Source organism: Pholcus phalangioides, unplaced genomic scaffold (assembly GCF_987345545.1).
Source record: "Pholcus phalangioides strain wild (caught in Gottingen) unplaced genomic scaffold, Ppha-v1.0 ptg000031l_1, whole genome shotgun sequence".
Lineage (NCBI taxonomy): Eukaryota > Metazoa > Arthropoda > Arachnida > Araneae > Pholcidae > Pholcus > Pholcus phalangioides.
Window position 1 is genome coordinate 2,839,901 of NW_028301621.1, and position 14,372 is coordinate 2,854,272.

A 14,372-nucleotide genomic window follows, 5' to 3' on the forward strand; every position below is an offset into this window, starting at 1 on the left:
TGTCACTTGGTTCATTGTTACAAAAATAGATTTAGGGCCACATCATAACGCCAAGGCCACATTTGGTCCGCACAGGCTGAATGTTTACCGCTGGTCAAGGTTACCAAGGGCTTAGAGAGGTAGGGTCGCAATGAATTTCTTGAGCAATTTTGGGTTCTTAGCCTTCAAATAGCATTGAAATTGATAAAAATTGATTATAATAACATATAAAGATATTTTGTTTCAAAATTGTAAAAAATATTTTTACAATTCTTTTAAAAAATATTTTGTGGATTAAAAAAATAAATTTTTGATCTGGGGGAAAGCCCCCAATTCAGATTCAGATTCCACCAATAAGCGTTAGGAGGAAGGGGGGCAGAGCGCTGACAGGGGGAGTGTGAGAGTTTTGCTGACTTTTTCTGACAAGAGGGGCGAGTCAAAAATTGCTGAAAATTTGCTGTCGTAATACTTGAACAGCCCCTTATTTTAAAGCATACATGTGCTCAACACATGGCCTAAATGTGGCCTGCCTCAAGTGGCTCGTGGCAAATTCTTACTTCAATTGAGCGGCCCGCAGCAAATTCCCAGATTGTTTGAGAGTGATTTCCGGGGGGGGCTTTCTTTCTTTCAAACCAAGCACAACTCGGGTCTATTACCATCTATGGGCAATTTACTATCTAGGAAGTTGTGCTGGAAGTGTGTGTGTGTGCGCCTAGAGCAAATATAAATAATTTTGTAAGAAAAATCTCTGTCGGCTGTGGTTTTTATTTTGAATAATTGGAGGGGAAATGAATATCACTTTTAGAATTTTTATAATTTATGTGATGCTGTTATGAATTATATTTTTGACTAATACTTGAAGGTTTTAGAACACTTTGGTGACGACAGAAAGCATGTATGTGGATTGATTATTTTATGAATTCTTTTGATGCTGGGTAACAAATCAAAACTTGTAATTTTTGAACCACTTCTACATCTATATTTTTGAGAAGAGGGAAAGTTTGTTTGCAAATTAAAAATAAATTTGCATATGTGCCCCGCCCCTTTTTTGCTGTAAAACTTGTAAGTTATGAAGTTTGCCATGGCTCCTTAAAAACTGCTTGAAACTCCTTAAAAAGTCCTTAAAAACACCTTACTTTTCATTTTGAAAATTTTGTATGAACCCTGTAGAGTCAAGATCGTCAACAATAGGCAGTTTTCGAACACTCTTGTGAATGGCCGCATATGTTGTCAGGGAAAAATGTTTTCACATTATTTTATGATGTAGTCTTTTTAGTCCTGCTGTATACATTTAAATTATGTTATAACCAGATGTCGTCGCTACTTCCATCGACGCACCTATAATTAATTACAGTGTATGTGATTTAGTGGAAACGATGTCTGCAACCGGCATTGCACCTCTTTCAGTGAAAGTGTCAGTCATCGCAGAATACCTAAAGCCAGACAAAATCAAAGAGCTAGGACAAGTTTTGGCCATTTATAATTTTTATTGTCGCTTTGTTCCTAAAGTAGCAGAGACGCAGGCACTCCTGCATATAGTTCTTGAGGGTGCCAAGAGAAACAACAAGAGGAAAATCGCTTGGGCAAAAGAAGCAGATGAAGCATTCCTGAAGTCTAAGAGGTACTCTGCCATCAAATACGTCAGGCACATGGTTGAAGGCCATCCATTCGTTTCCTACATGGATCAGAAGCCTCTCATATATGTCTTCAGCCAGACTACTGACAAGTGCTCACCTTGTCAGCTTCAACACCTCTTTCATTCGCCAGTTTAATGGTCGTTTTTTAATAATGTTTAAAAGTTTTAGCAAAATGCTGAAAAAGCCTAAACGTTGCAAAATGCTAATGATTGATGGATGTCTACTAGTTCATCTTGTACATATTTTTGTAAAAATGGCCAGTACTACTTTTGCATTCTAAGATTTTCTTTCACATTTTGCAAAAAAGACAACCATTAAACCGTAGCTTAAACCTTGCGTCTTAAAGTAAAGGCTTCTGTGAAACTGGTACAAGAGCGTTTTGTGTAGACCGCATTGAAGATGATGTGACCACTTGGGTACTTACATGCATTAACTGTGAGAGGTCTAAAGTGAGCCGGCATACAAAGAGTCCACAAAAATTTCAAAGCACCCCAAAATTTTCACCACCTGATGTCAGTTTGAAAACATCCACATTGATATTGTATGCTCTTTACTTCTATCAAAATGCTACAAATATTACCTCACCTGTGTGGATTGCTTCTCTAAATAACCTGTAGCCTTCCCTATGCCGGATAGCTCTGCTGACACTGTGGCCAAGGTCTATGCTGGATGGGTTGCTTGGTTCGGTTCACCTAACAATCACTTCAGATCAAGGTGTTCAGTTTGAATCCTTTTTGTTCAAGACTCTAAACAAGTTCTTGGGGACCAGACACCAGAAGACCACATCATATCCAGAAGCAAGTCGTCCAATAGAGTACTTCAGCCAAGACGTTAAGTCTACCATCAATGCTCATGGAATTAATCCAGGGTGTCTACCAACATGGGAAAGTCACAAAGTCCCAGAAAAGTCACAGAATGAGAAAAAGGTCACGGAAGTCGGGAAAAAGTAATAAAATTTGAGTGAAGGTCATGGATTCTTTTGATTCTCCAGAGATCTTTTTTTTTTCAATTTCGCCCCCCCCCTTAAAATCTAGGCTTTTGGGGAAGCTGTTTGCATTCAATATTTCTTTTCTCTCAGGTTTTATTCATTCTTTTCTTTTGTCCCGGAGGGATGGTTAGTAGCAACAGAAAATAATGTCAATATGTAGCCACCCTACATTGGAGCAGACATTACATGGATGGGGCAAAAAAGCTACTTAGACTGGATGAACAAAAAAAATAACTTTTCTTTCTTTGCTTGTCTAGACCTTTCGACATCTGTAATATTTCCCCTAATAAAGCAGTGTTCTCTGGATCACGTGAAAATTCCTAGAGGAGGGGGGAACTGTAATAGACCATGGCAGTAGGGAGTCCTTGGTAACAATATTGGTTTTCTGTAGAAAGGACTTGATCTCTCCCCCCCCCCCCCCACATCATGGAGCAGAGCTGTTTGATCTTTGGCGGGTCTGCAAGCCGGTTTTCACTGGGGGGGGGGGGGGGCTCTATAGTAAATTTATAAGCATGAAAAAATAATGATGGTGATTGTCTCAGACCTTAGGGCTGCAGTCCTGTCAGTCTTATCCTCGGGGGCACAGGTGAAAGGGCGCCAATTTTCTCCCCCGTGAAAGGTTTTTAAAAGGAAGGATGATAATTTTTTTTATTTTGATCGTGTCGATCTTTACCGATTAGCAATAGCAAATGACGAAATGGCACAGTATACGCATGTGACAGAATGAAAAAGTTCAAGAAAAGACCGACATCTGACCCATTTGCCATTAGTTGTGTTGCGACATAACTTTCAGGCCGAATTTAAAGGAGTGTTGCAATGCTTTCAAAAGTGTGCATCGTGGCAAGCTCAGAATATGAGCGTCAATTCTGACAATTTTGAAAATCAGCGCCGACTTTCTGATGTATGTATCAATCAAGATCGTTGAACCGACTGAACACTTTTTGTGCTTTTTTAAAACTAGGAAGCAAATCTTGGAACTAGGAAAGAATGCGTCTCAGAGGACACGCGAACCAAATTTTTATGCATTCTTTTTCGAAATTTCGGGTATTGGATGCATTATAGCGTGTCAATGGCATCTCTGGTCACAGAAAAGTCAGAGTTTTGGTATTTGATAGACACCCTGCTAATCTCTGGGTAATGGTACTTTCTATGGTTCTAGTGGGTTTTTGAGCCACCTGGAAAGAGGACTTGCAAATCACTACTGTGGAAATGGTTTATGGTGCACCTATACAATTTCTAGGAGAGTTCTTAGTGCCTAGTCGTCATCACTGGGGTCCATCAAGCTTTGTCGATTACAGTTGAAGACCACCAAGGAAAATTTAAGCCTAAGACAGACTGTTCACCATGGAAAATGCACTGTCAACGATCAACTTCAAAGCATCAGCAGGTCACAACAACTTCAAAAGATCAGCAGACCTCCAGTGACAAGGACCAAGCTTTTATGACCACCCGGTCTGATAAACAGGTCGGTTTAAGGTTGCCCTGTAATTAGTTCTCTGGCTATTGCTAGTGGGGGGGGGGGGGAGGGCCAGAAGCTGTCAACAATAGATCGTTTTCAAATTCGCTTGTGAATGGTTGCGTATATTGTTGGGAAAAATGTTTTTTTTATTAGTTTACAATGCATTCCTCTCAGTCCTGCTGTATACATTTAAATTAAATATATTTTTATAACAGATGTCATCACCACTACTTCCATTCACGCACCTATAATTTTTTTTTTGAGACTCGGCTAAATCACGCCCACTGTAATCAATTATAGGTGCATGAATGAAGGAGTAGTGACACCTGGGGTATAAAATTATATTTCATTTAAATGTATACAGCAAGGAATGCATTGTAAAATGATATAAACATTTTTCCCTGACAAAATTCGCGGCCATGCACAAGTGCATTTGAAAACTGCCTATTGTTAACAACCTTGACTCTGTGGTCGGCTTTGCCAATTCCCCACAAATCTGTTAAAACGAGAGTATCATTTTTCACAAGGAACACAATAATCCTCTTGAACAGTATATATATAAACTTAGAGTATAATGTGATTCTTGAATCAAACATTATGTACCTCTAGTGATATTTTACAGTTGGCAAATTCAGGGTGTAGATGTTAATGCAGTGTTGCAGTTAACCGGTTGAGCGGTGAAAGGTTTTTCGATTTCTATTTGAAAAATGGCGTGAGGTTATACGGAAAAATACTTGTAAAGTGGCGAAGCTTCTTTATCTCAAGTAGTGCTATCCCCCCATCAAACATGCAGGACAACAGAGAAGGCGTGGTTGGTGGGGTCCATCAAAGTGACAGGTTGGCTACACCTATTTCTAAGTGATCCTATTCTTTACTAATACACACTCAACTTCAGTACCTGTTCTTTTGTTACAGTATTGGCTATTTTTTTTCTCCCTGTCGTGGTCACAGACATATTTAGAAGTTAATTTTTCCTATTGCTGTGGAACCTCGCTAAAATGACACTTGATACAACGATATTTTTCAAGTATTGTTTGGAAATGTCTATACTCTAATGTTAATCGGCTGCCTCTCGATATAGCGATAATCCCTCTACAGCGATGTTTTTTCTTAGTCCGCAGACAATCGTTATATCGATGTTTCACTGTATGTGTATTGTACTTTTCTCACTAATTTATTGGCGAAAAGAAGCGTTTATATTCTATAAATGCATAGCAACACTATAACAGGGTATTGGGACTACGCAACAGAATTTTTCTTTTCTTTTTTATTTAAAAAAAAAAATATTTAAGCCCGTTCTGAGTCTACGTAGAGTTTCACGGCGTTACAATCCTTTATAATCACATTTCCTTGCAATTTTTTCGTTGCTCTTTCGCTGACGTTGCATGCGACTTATCATTTCGTGGTATCACTAAAGTATCTTAGCACATTTTATCCGAGCTGTGTGATGCACTTTCCCAATGCATACTTTTCAGTTTAATCGAATAGCTTTTTCACAAGGGAAAAAGCTGCACAGTTTTAAACAGTACAGGAAATCTATGAAAGCAACACACATTATGTGTGATGAGGCACAAAAATATACATATATGGTGTACCTTGAATTTCCTAGAAAGTTGAAAATAACAGTAGTCGATGATTTTAATTACATAAACATTGATATTATATCTTATGAGTAAATTTGAAATATGAAATGAATTGGAAAAAATACCTTCGTTTTTATTTGATCTATTTATACAACACAAAATGATTTATACTTCACATATAAAAAACTAACTGATTATAAAATATATCGATTTCATGTGTATATGGAAGGAAGCAATATTATGATGTATTTAATACATGCCATTAATAATTTAGGATACATTATAAATGCAAGCGTTTTAAAAGCCTATTTGAGCCTCGTTTCGCTGGGTGGCATGTTCAGCAACGCGATGTATCTTACAGAATTTTTTTTTTTCCTTTTGATGAAATTTAATTTCTTTGATGATATACTGACCAAACAAAAATAAAAGGTAACAAAAGAAATGGAATATTTGTCAAAATTTTAATTGAATTAACGATAACAACTGCTTTTCAGGGTTTACCTCAATGTAATGCCACATTCGGTTGGTCACATATAATTGAATTTTTACGCTTTGCGTAAATTGCATGTGTTATCATAGGATTCTATAAACACATATGAAGAAAAAAACCCGCATGCATACACACATACGCAGTTGTACCCGCTTATAACGAAGTTAGAAAAAACAGCAAATGTATTCAATATACGAGAATTTCATTATATCCGTACCAGCTTGGAAAATGATATGATTAAGCGAATAACACATTTTGCACGAACGATACGCATTTTTCAGTGATCTGAACATTCTCAGAATGAATAGATTAAAATAATGCATTTTAATAAAGATTGAAAATTTAATTGATATAATAACATTCCATATGAATAAATATGTGCCGATTATTATTTTTCTTGGTATGATTGTAAATGTCAAACGTATTGCGTTTAAATCATTTTTGCCTATAAGCATGCAAAATATGTCTTTTATTTTAGTAAGTGTGTAAACACCAAACAGTTTTTGGTCTGTTTTTTTTTTTTTAAATCATTCAAAGAGAATGAAAGAATTATACAAAAGTAATTATATTCTCAAATCCGGACCACAATCATCCCATTCTTTTTTGCATGCATTGTATGTATTACGAAAGCTACTATATATATCGAGTAGCTTTGTGTATCAAAAGTAGGCCTATACACTGCATAGGCGTTCTCAGAATTTTCTCAAGAATGGTGGAGGGGGGGGCAATTTTGTTTTCTTCTGAAGGGGGGGCGAAGTGGAGTTTTTACTGAAAAATAACGCTATAATATCGGCCAAAGCTCGAAACCCAAACCCCCTTCTCCCCTTTTCATACGCCAACGAAACATTCTGTATTTGGGGGGATCGTTTCATGCCTTGACGCTGTCAGAAAACATGTCAATTTCAATATTATTTTTCACAAACCGACATCTATGATTTTTTTTCTTTCAAATTTCACATAAAAAAGAAAAAATTCTTGCGTAGTAAAAGAAATTAAGATGTCGGATAAAACAGTAGATTTTGCTTTCGAAGACAAATTAAACATGCAGCACAATGTTTCAAAAAGGCCACATCACATACGTTTTCAAATAAAGAAAGTCTTGGTTTTGACGTATACCACGTACGAGCTATTTCTTTATAAAATTTAGTTTCTTTGGTAGGGAGCAATTCACATAGAATATTATTGCTTTCAAAAGAGAAAAAAAGTCTTTCTGAGTCTTTCTGATCTTTATATCGATCTCTAAGATATCGATATACCGATTCCTTTGATCGTCAGAGTTGCTGTCGCTAACCATAGTTATAAATGGTCACAATTATCACCAAACAATATGTCAACGTGATGATGACCCTAAAGCATAAGAATCGATACATGGGGGCCGGTCAAAGCACAAAATTTAGACATTGGCTGGGCAAACTGCCCAATTTCGGGCTTAGCCACTATTATGCAGGGTCGCAACTAGATGCTTGGTCACCCGGGGCAAGTGCGAATTTTGGCGCCCCCTTGTAATGTTGAAGGTAAGGTTTGAGAATGAAATTTGCGCCCCCCCCCCCCTGGTCCATCGCCCAGGGCACGAGACCCACCTGCTCTCCCCTAGTTGCGGCCCTGCTATTATGTGTGTGTATATATATATATTTATATTTATTTATGCAGACCAGGAAAGAAATATCGTTGTATATTGGTTATCGTTATAACGAGAGGCAGCAATTTGACATTATAGTAGTGACATTTCCGCACAAAACTTGAAAAAAATATCATTGTTGAAGGATTTATCGCTTATTGTTGTAGCGGGGTTTCACTGTATTTCAAAAATTTGCAAAATATAATTAAAACATGTAAAAAAAATACAGCTATTGTGTATTAACAAATAGCACGAAATATTATGCAAGTCTCAAATTAAATCTATATACATATAACTCAGAATAAATACTAAAAAAAAAATCTGGAAAAAAAAATAATTTTAATTTCATCTTCCAGTCAATAAACTTTTTTGTTGGATTTTAGTGGATTGCATACGTTTATTTGTCTTTATATACAGTGAAGTCTCGTTACAATGACACTCGATATAACGATAAATCCTACTACAATGATATTTTTTCGTCTTATTTAGCAATGCCTATAGCCTAATATTAAAGTGCTGCCCCTCGATATAGCAATAATCCTTCTACAACGATATTTTTCATGGTCCCGAGAATATCGTTATATCGAGATTTCACTGAAAAATTAAAATGAAAAAAACCAATATTTTTCAGAAAATTTTTTTCGTACAACTTCACATGTTGTGAATATAAGTGGGGAAAAAACAGTTCCCCTCCTTGGAAAGATAAACAGTTTCTCTCTCTCTCTCTGTACCACCCCTCCCCAATTCCATTCTAACAATCTAGCACATTCTTACTTTCAAGTTACCAGTAAAAAAGCCACACCTTATTCTGTACAGACGGTATTTATTGTGATGGTCTATAACTAATTCATTGTACTGTTCAACCGAGCGCTTCATTCATTTGAAGGATTAGGAGGCGTTGAAGGTGTCAGTCAAAGTACAATAGGTCAAGGGGGAAGGAACAGGTCTTCCATGACCCATATATTCGTCATCACTTTTATTTTTATTCATATTTGCCTAAGTGTAAAACACAAGCAATTTTTTTTCTTGCAAACTAAAAATGTTGTTTCATAACTTTTTTTGATAATGGTTAAACCGTAATAATCAGTTGTTCATATGTACAATGCACTTTAATTTAGGATTCTGGAAACATTCCAGAAGCTATACAATCATACAGGACTGCTCTGAAATTAAAGCCAGATTTCCCTGATGCATACTGTAATTTAGCTCATTGTTTGCAGGTGAGTAAATCATAGTGTATCTTTTCTTCATTATGCAGGTCATTGGTTTTTTAAATTTGAAACATACTTGCTGTGATCTATTTTGTTAATATAAACTTGAAGAGCCAAAAAAACTGGTACAGGCATGCGTATGCAAATAAAGAGATATGGAACCAATCAGAGTACGGCACTGCGGTCGGCAACACCTATATAACACAACAAGCGTCTGGCCTAGTTGTTAGATCGGTTACTGCTGCTACAATGGCAGGTTATCGAGATTTAAGTGAGTTTGAACGTGGTGTTATAGATGGCGCACGAGAGATGGGACATAGCATCTCCGAGGTAGCAATGCAATTTGGATTTTCACGTATGACCATTTCACGAGTGTACCGTGAATATCGGGAATCAGGTAAAAAATTAAATCTACAACATCGCTGCAGCCGGAAAAAGTTCATGCAAGAACGGGACCAACGATGACTGACGAGAATCATTAAACGTGACAGACGTGCAACCCTTCCGCAAATTGCTGCAGATTTCAATGCTGTGCCATCAACAAGTGTCAGCGTGCGAACCATTCAACGAAACATCATCGATATGGGCTTTCGGAGCCGAAGGCCCACTCGTGTACCCTTGATGACTGCACGACACAAAGCTTTATGCCTCCCCTGGGCCCGATAACACATACATTGGACTGTTGAGGACTGGAAACACGTTGCCTGGTCTGATGAGTCTCGGTTCCAATTGCTTCGAGCTGATGGACGTGTGCGGGTATGGAGACAACCTCATGAATCCATGAACCCTACATGTCAACAGGGGACTGTTCAAGCTGGTGGAGGCTCTGTGATGGTATGGGGCGTGTGCAGTTGGCGTGATATGGGACCCCTGATATGTCTAGATACGACTCTGACTGGTGACAGGTACGTAAGCATGCTGTCTGATCACCTGCACCCATTCATGTCCATTGTTCATTCCGATGGGCTTGGATAATTTCAGCAGGACAATGCGACACCCCACACGTCCAGAATTGCTACAAAGTGGCTCCAGGAACACACTTCTGACTTTAGACACTTCCCCTGGCCACCTAAATCCCCAGACATGAACATTATTGAACATATCTGGGATGCCTTGCAACGTGCTGTTCAAAAGAGATCTCCACTCCCTCTTACTCCTACGGATTTATGGACAGGCCTGCAGGATTCATGGTGTCAATTACTTCCAGTAAGAGACGTCAGACATTAGTCGAGTCCATGCCACATCGTATTGCGGCACTTCTGCGGGCTTGCGGGGGCCTTACACGATGTTAGGCAGGTGTACCAGTTTTTTTTTGGCTCTTCAGTGTAGATGGCAGCATCTAATAGATCTATTCTGCGCTTGTTAGTAATGTTCAAGTCATTTAAGATTGCTGTCTCTTCTGCTTTTGTGTGTCTCGCTCTCTCGAGCGTTCGCAGTCATGTAGCCAATGCATTAACTTACATAGCTGCCAAGTCTCCCGAATTTTTCGGGAATCTCCCGAATTTTAGCTTCATCGCTCGACCTCCCGAAAAGTTCTTAAATCTCCCGAATTTTTACGAAAATCACAAAAATCCCTAATTGTCCCTAAAAATTTCCTACTTCATTAAAAAAAATCCCCGCTTATGAAAACAATCCCTAAGGAATTTCTTGTGGGGCATGAAGCAGGGCCGTCTCTGCATGAGGCCTCTTTTTTTCCCTTTCGAAATGATGTCACACGTCGTAAATGGGGAAATTCCCTTTTTAAGGAAGTTTTACAAACCCTCTGATGGTAACAAGAAAGTTCTTTGTCTTATCGTGCAGGGGAATGGCTTAGCAGCCAATAGTCCTGGATAATAATTAAAGATTATAGTGACGCTCATATGGTCAACATTTTTTTTGTTGAAGTTACGTACGTGCGATATAACAAAGCATGAATACTGATAAGCAAAAAAACATTTAATCAATTTTAAAGATACTTATTCCGATGAATTTCCTTTCATCAAACGTTCCAGAAAAGGGCTGACTTTTCCTTTTTGTACAAGTTGTGTTACGGACATAAACATCGGTCATGGAAAGACTGCCATCATCACTCGTGAAATGAAAAAAAAAATGAAGCAAGTGTCACAAAAAATCGGTGTTCTTCAAAAATTGATGGTTCTTTCCTTCATCTTCTGATGATTTTGGGGTCATTCGCGCAGAATGTTTGTTCACAGCGTTTCTGATTGAACACAATATTTATTTTTACATCATTGAAGTTTTGGCCTCCAATTTCACTTGTTTTTTGCGTAGGAATTTTATTCCCAAGGGTTTAACTTCCATGTGTGTAAAATCCCTATTTTAATTTGACTTCAGTTTTTGAGTAGGGATTTTATTCCCTACGCTCTAACTTTTATGTTTGGAAAATCCCTATTTTATTTGGAAAAATCCCTATTGTATTTATTAGGGAGTGGTTGTAGCATAAAATACAGGTTTGCGCGAAAATCTCCCGAATTTTCATTTTCAAAAGTTGGAAGCTATGAACTTATATTTTGTGTTTTTTCCTCTTTGATGTGTGTATTAAATGTGATAATTCACAGTGTTCACTTTGTCTTGTATTGTTTTCCACCCATATATTTCAGCGATTATGAAAATACTACCTATTGGCATTTTAATTAAGCTATTGCAATGTAACATTATGATTGGCTGTAATAGAATTTCTTTATTGTAGGTGGGGCCACTAACACCAAATATTTGCACAATAGTTCTCGAAAGAAAGACAAGTTATCAAAAATTGAAAGTTCCATTCCAGATGTAGATTCTATTATTCTTATTGTAGTTTTAAATTTGAACCATTCAGTCATGAATTTCAGATGAATTTTGGTGCAGCAGTCACAAAATTTATTAATTAGGAAGATGGCAGAGACAGACGGTTCCTTATCTATAAAATGAAGTCTTAAGATTCCTAGTGGTTTCTGAAGCCTTTTTATTCCTGTCATTTAAATTAGCTAACATAACACTTTTGGTTGTCTTAGGTTTTCATGGCTGGTGTTAAATGAAATACAGTAAAACCTTGTTAAGTTGTCACTCCGGTTAAAACACCATTTTTCTTCAAGCCCTTCCAGCTCTCATAAGCAACAATGTTATTAAACCCTTGTTTACTCGTTGCTAATTTCGGTTAACTCGTCACTATGAAAAAGTTTGGGAAAGAGGAACAGACTATTTTTATGGCTCCCATTAAAAAGAGAGCTTATTAACAACATTGCTATGTGCTTAGAAGTCGCCATAAAATGCTATATACCCAAATGGTACAGTTTAAGTAACAAAAGTTACGCTGGGGAAGTTCCTTTGCCGACTAAGGTTTTTGGGGACTGTTCAAGCTAGATCTCATTTCGCCTGGGTTCCATTGGAAAAACTGGACAAACCGCGAGACACCCAAGCTCTGTCGCAAGAAGCAACGTAAGCACTTTGCGGGGGGCCCCCCCCCTCCTGGGTGTATGATTTATGGTAAATCATAAAACATATATTTATGGTAAATTTATAAGATTGAAATTATATGTAAGCACTTCGCCCCCCAAAGTTTATTGATATGTCAAAGATTACATATAGTGCAAGGAAATCAAAAATTACGTAAATCAAAGAATCAAGTTAAAGTCAAAGTGCAACAGGAACAGATAATAAATAATCATAGAAAGCATGGGCTCTACTAATTTAGGGCTTCAAATTTAAACAAAATATTTTTGTTGAAAAAAATTAGACATTCTTTCCCAAGTTGAGGTCTTCTGTTTACTTTTCCCTACCCAGGGCCCCTCCACCAAGTCAAAAGTGTTTGAGATTACTTTGTAGTTGCATGATGAACTACTGATGAAGAATTCAAACACTAAAATTAAATTTGATGTATATGTAAAATTAATGTGCAATAGAGTTTCTATTATGAAGAAAAGCTACCTATTCCAACAGTTGCTCTGTTAGTCTAAATTAAAAATTGCTAGTATATAAATCAAAGTGTGCAGTACATTTTACCACAATAATTTAAGTAATAAAAGAGATAAAGATAAAAAATTGCTATTATTTTTTCTTGCGCAATCTGTAAATTTTATTAATATTGTTATTTTGATTCATACTTTTATAAATGTCATCTTACTTTAAATTTATACGATTTTCACAACATTGCACATTAAAACTGAGGACACTCCGCTTTATCCAGGTTTTACTGTATATGCAACTTTAAAGCTGTTAAGCCTTAGTCTAGGAAATTTATGTCCTTGTGTATCACCCTTATCAATGGAGATATTTGTTAAACAAGATGTCCACCACAGAAGTGGTAGGTGCATCCAACCTTGTTAATGGGACATGCCTGAAAGTAAACATATGACCCTGTAAGCAAAGTGACTCATCAAAAGTGTAAGCCATGGCATTATTACCCCCCCCCCCCCTTTTCTTATATATTTATTGATGCACAGGAAATCAATTTTTGTTACTGAGAATAAATTTTTTTTATAAATTGGTTGATTTTAGTGGGTGGAGATTAATTTATATTTGTTTTATTAATCCTGCCATTCTAAGATTGCGAAATTTCATAGGCGGGTTATTTTCCCTGCAATATTTTTTCTAGTGTTTAGGGTAAAAGACAAAATAAGGTAATGGTTATAGATCATTAACATTTATCAGAAAAATAAAAATCAAATTTCTTGAGTAGTAAAAGTTACAACCAAAGCAGTTATTCAAGTTTATTAAAAAATATATATATTTATAAAAAATGAGAAAATAAAGTGTGGAAAGTAATTTGTGCTCATTTTTCAAAGATTTTGAATTGACATCCTTCTATATTAGTTTTTAGATGACAAAAGCATTATAGGTTGTGTTATTTATCAAAATATCATCGATAAGGATTTTTAAATGCGGAATGGAGAGCATTTGTTAGTCCCAAAAATATAGATTGGAAAATACTGTGTGCCTTTCAAAAACCTTATAATGATTCTTCTTCGATAGAAAACCCTTGCAGGTCCGACACCCTACATTAACTGATTCATGATCATGGTCTTCAATAGAAAAAATGAACTAAAAATATGAAGAACCTCGTATAGTTGAGGTCAGTCCATCGACTTTGCTTCTTACAAGGTTGCAAAACACCTACCAAGTCTCCATATTTCCACTCCTTTCTTGCAATAATTCCTTCACCACAAACTAATAAGTCAAATTTAAACAGTTTTGATCACATGGCATTTGAATGAACACAAAAGGTATGCAACTAAGCAATAATTAGTACAAAAATATGAGATTAATGAAAAGTGTAGTCATTTGAAAGGTTGGTGCTGATCATCAGGAGGTAGTACAAATGTTGGTTGAAGACAAAACATTTTGAAGTGTCAAGTTCCATGGCAATGTAGCTATCATTCCTTCTGTTTTAGAAATGTAAAAATTCAGATATAGCAAAATTACTCTTTTTAAT

General features: G+C 36.7%; 1 protein-coding gene across 1 annotated transcript in view; it reads left to right on the forward strand.

The window, feature by feature from the left end:
• The window catches only part of sxc (O-linked N-acetylglucosamine (GlcNAc) transferase sxc), a 118,536-nt gene that overhangs the window by 78,132 nt on the left and 26,032 nt on the right, over positions 1 to 14,372 (forward strand). The window contains exon 12 of the mRNA XM_089252845.1: positions 8,873 to 8,974. Within this exon, the coding sequence (XP_089108971.1) occupies positions 8,873 to 8,974 (102 nt within the window). The remainder of the gene's footprint in view (positions 1 to 8,872; positions 8,975 to 14,372) is intronic.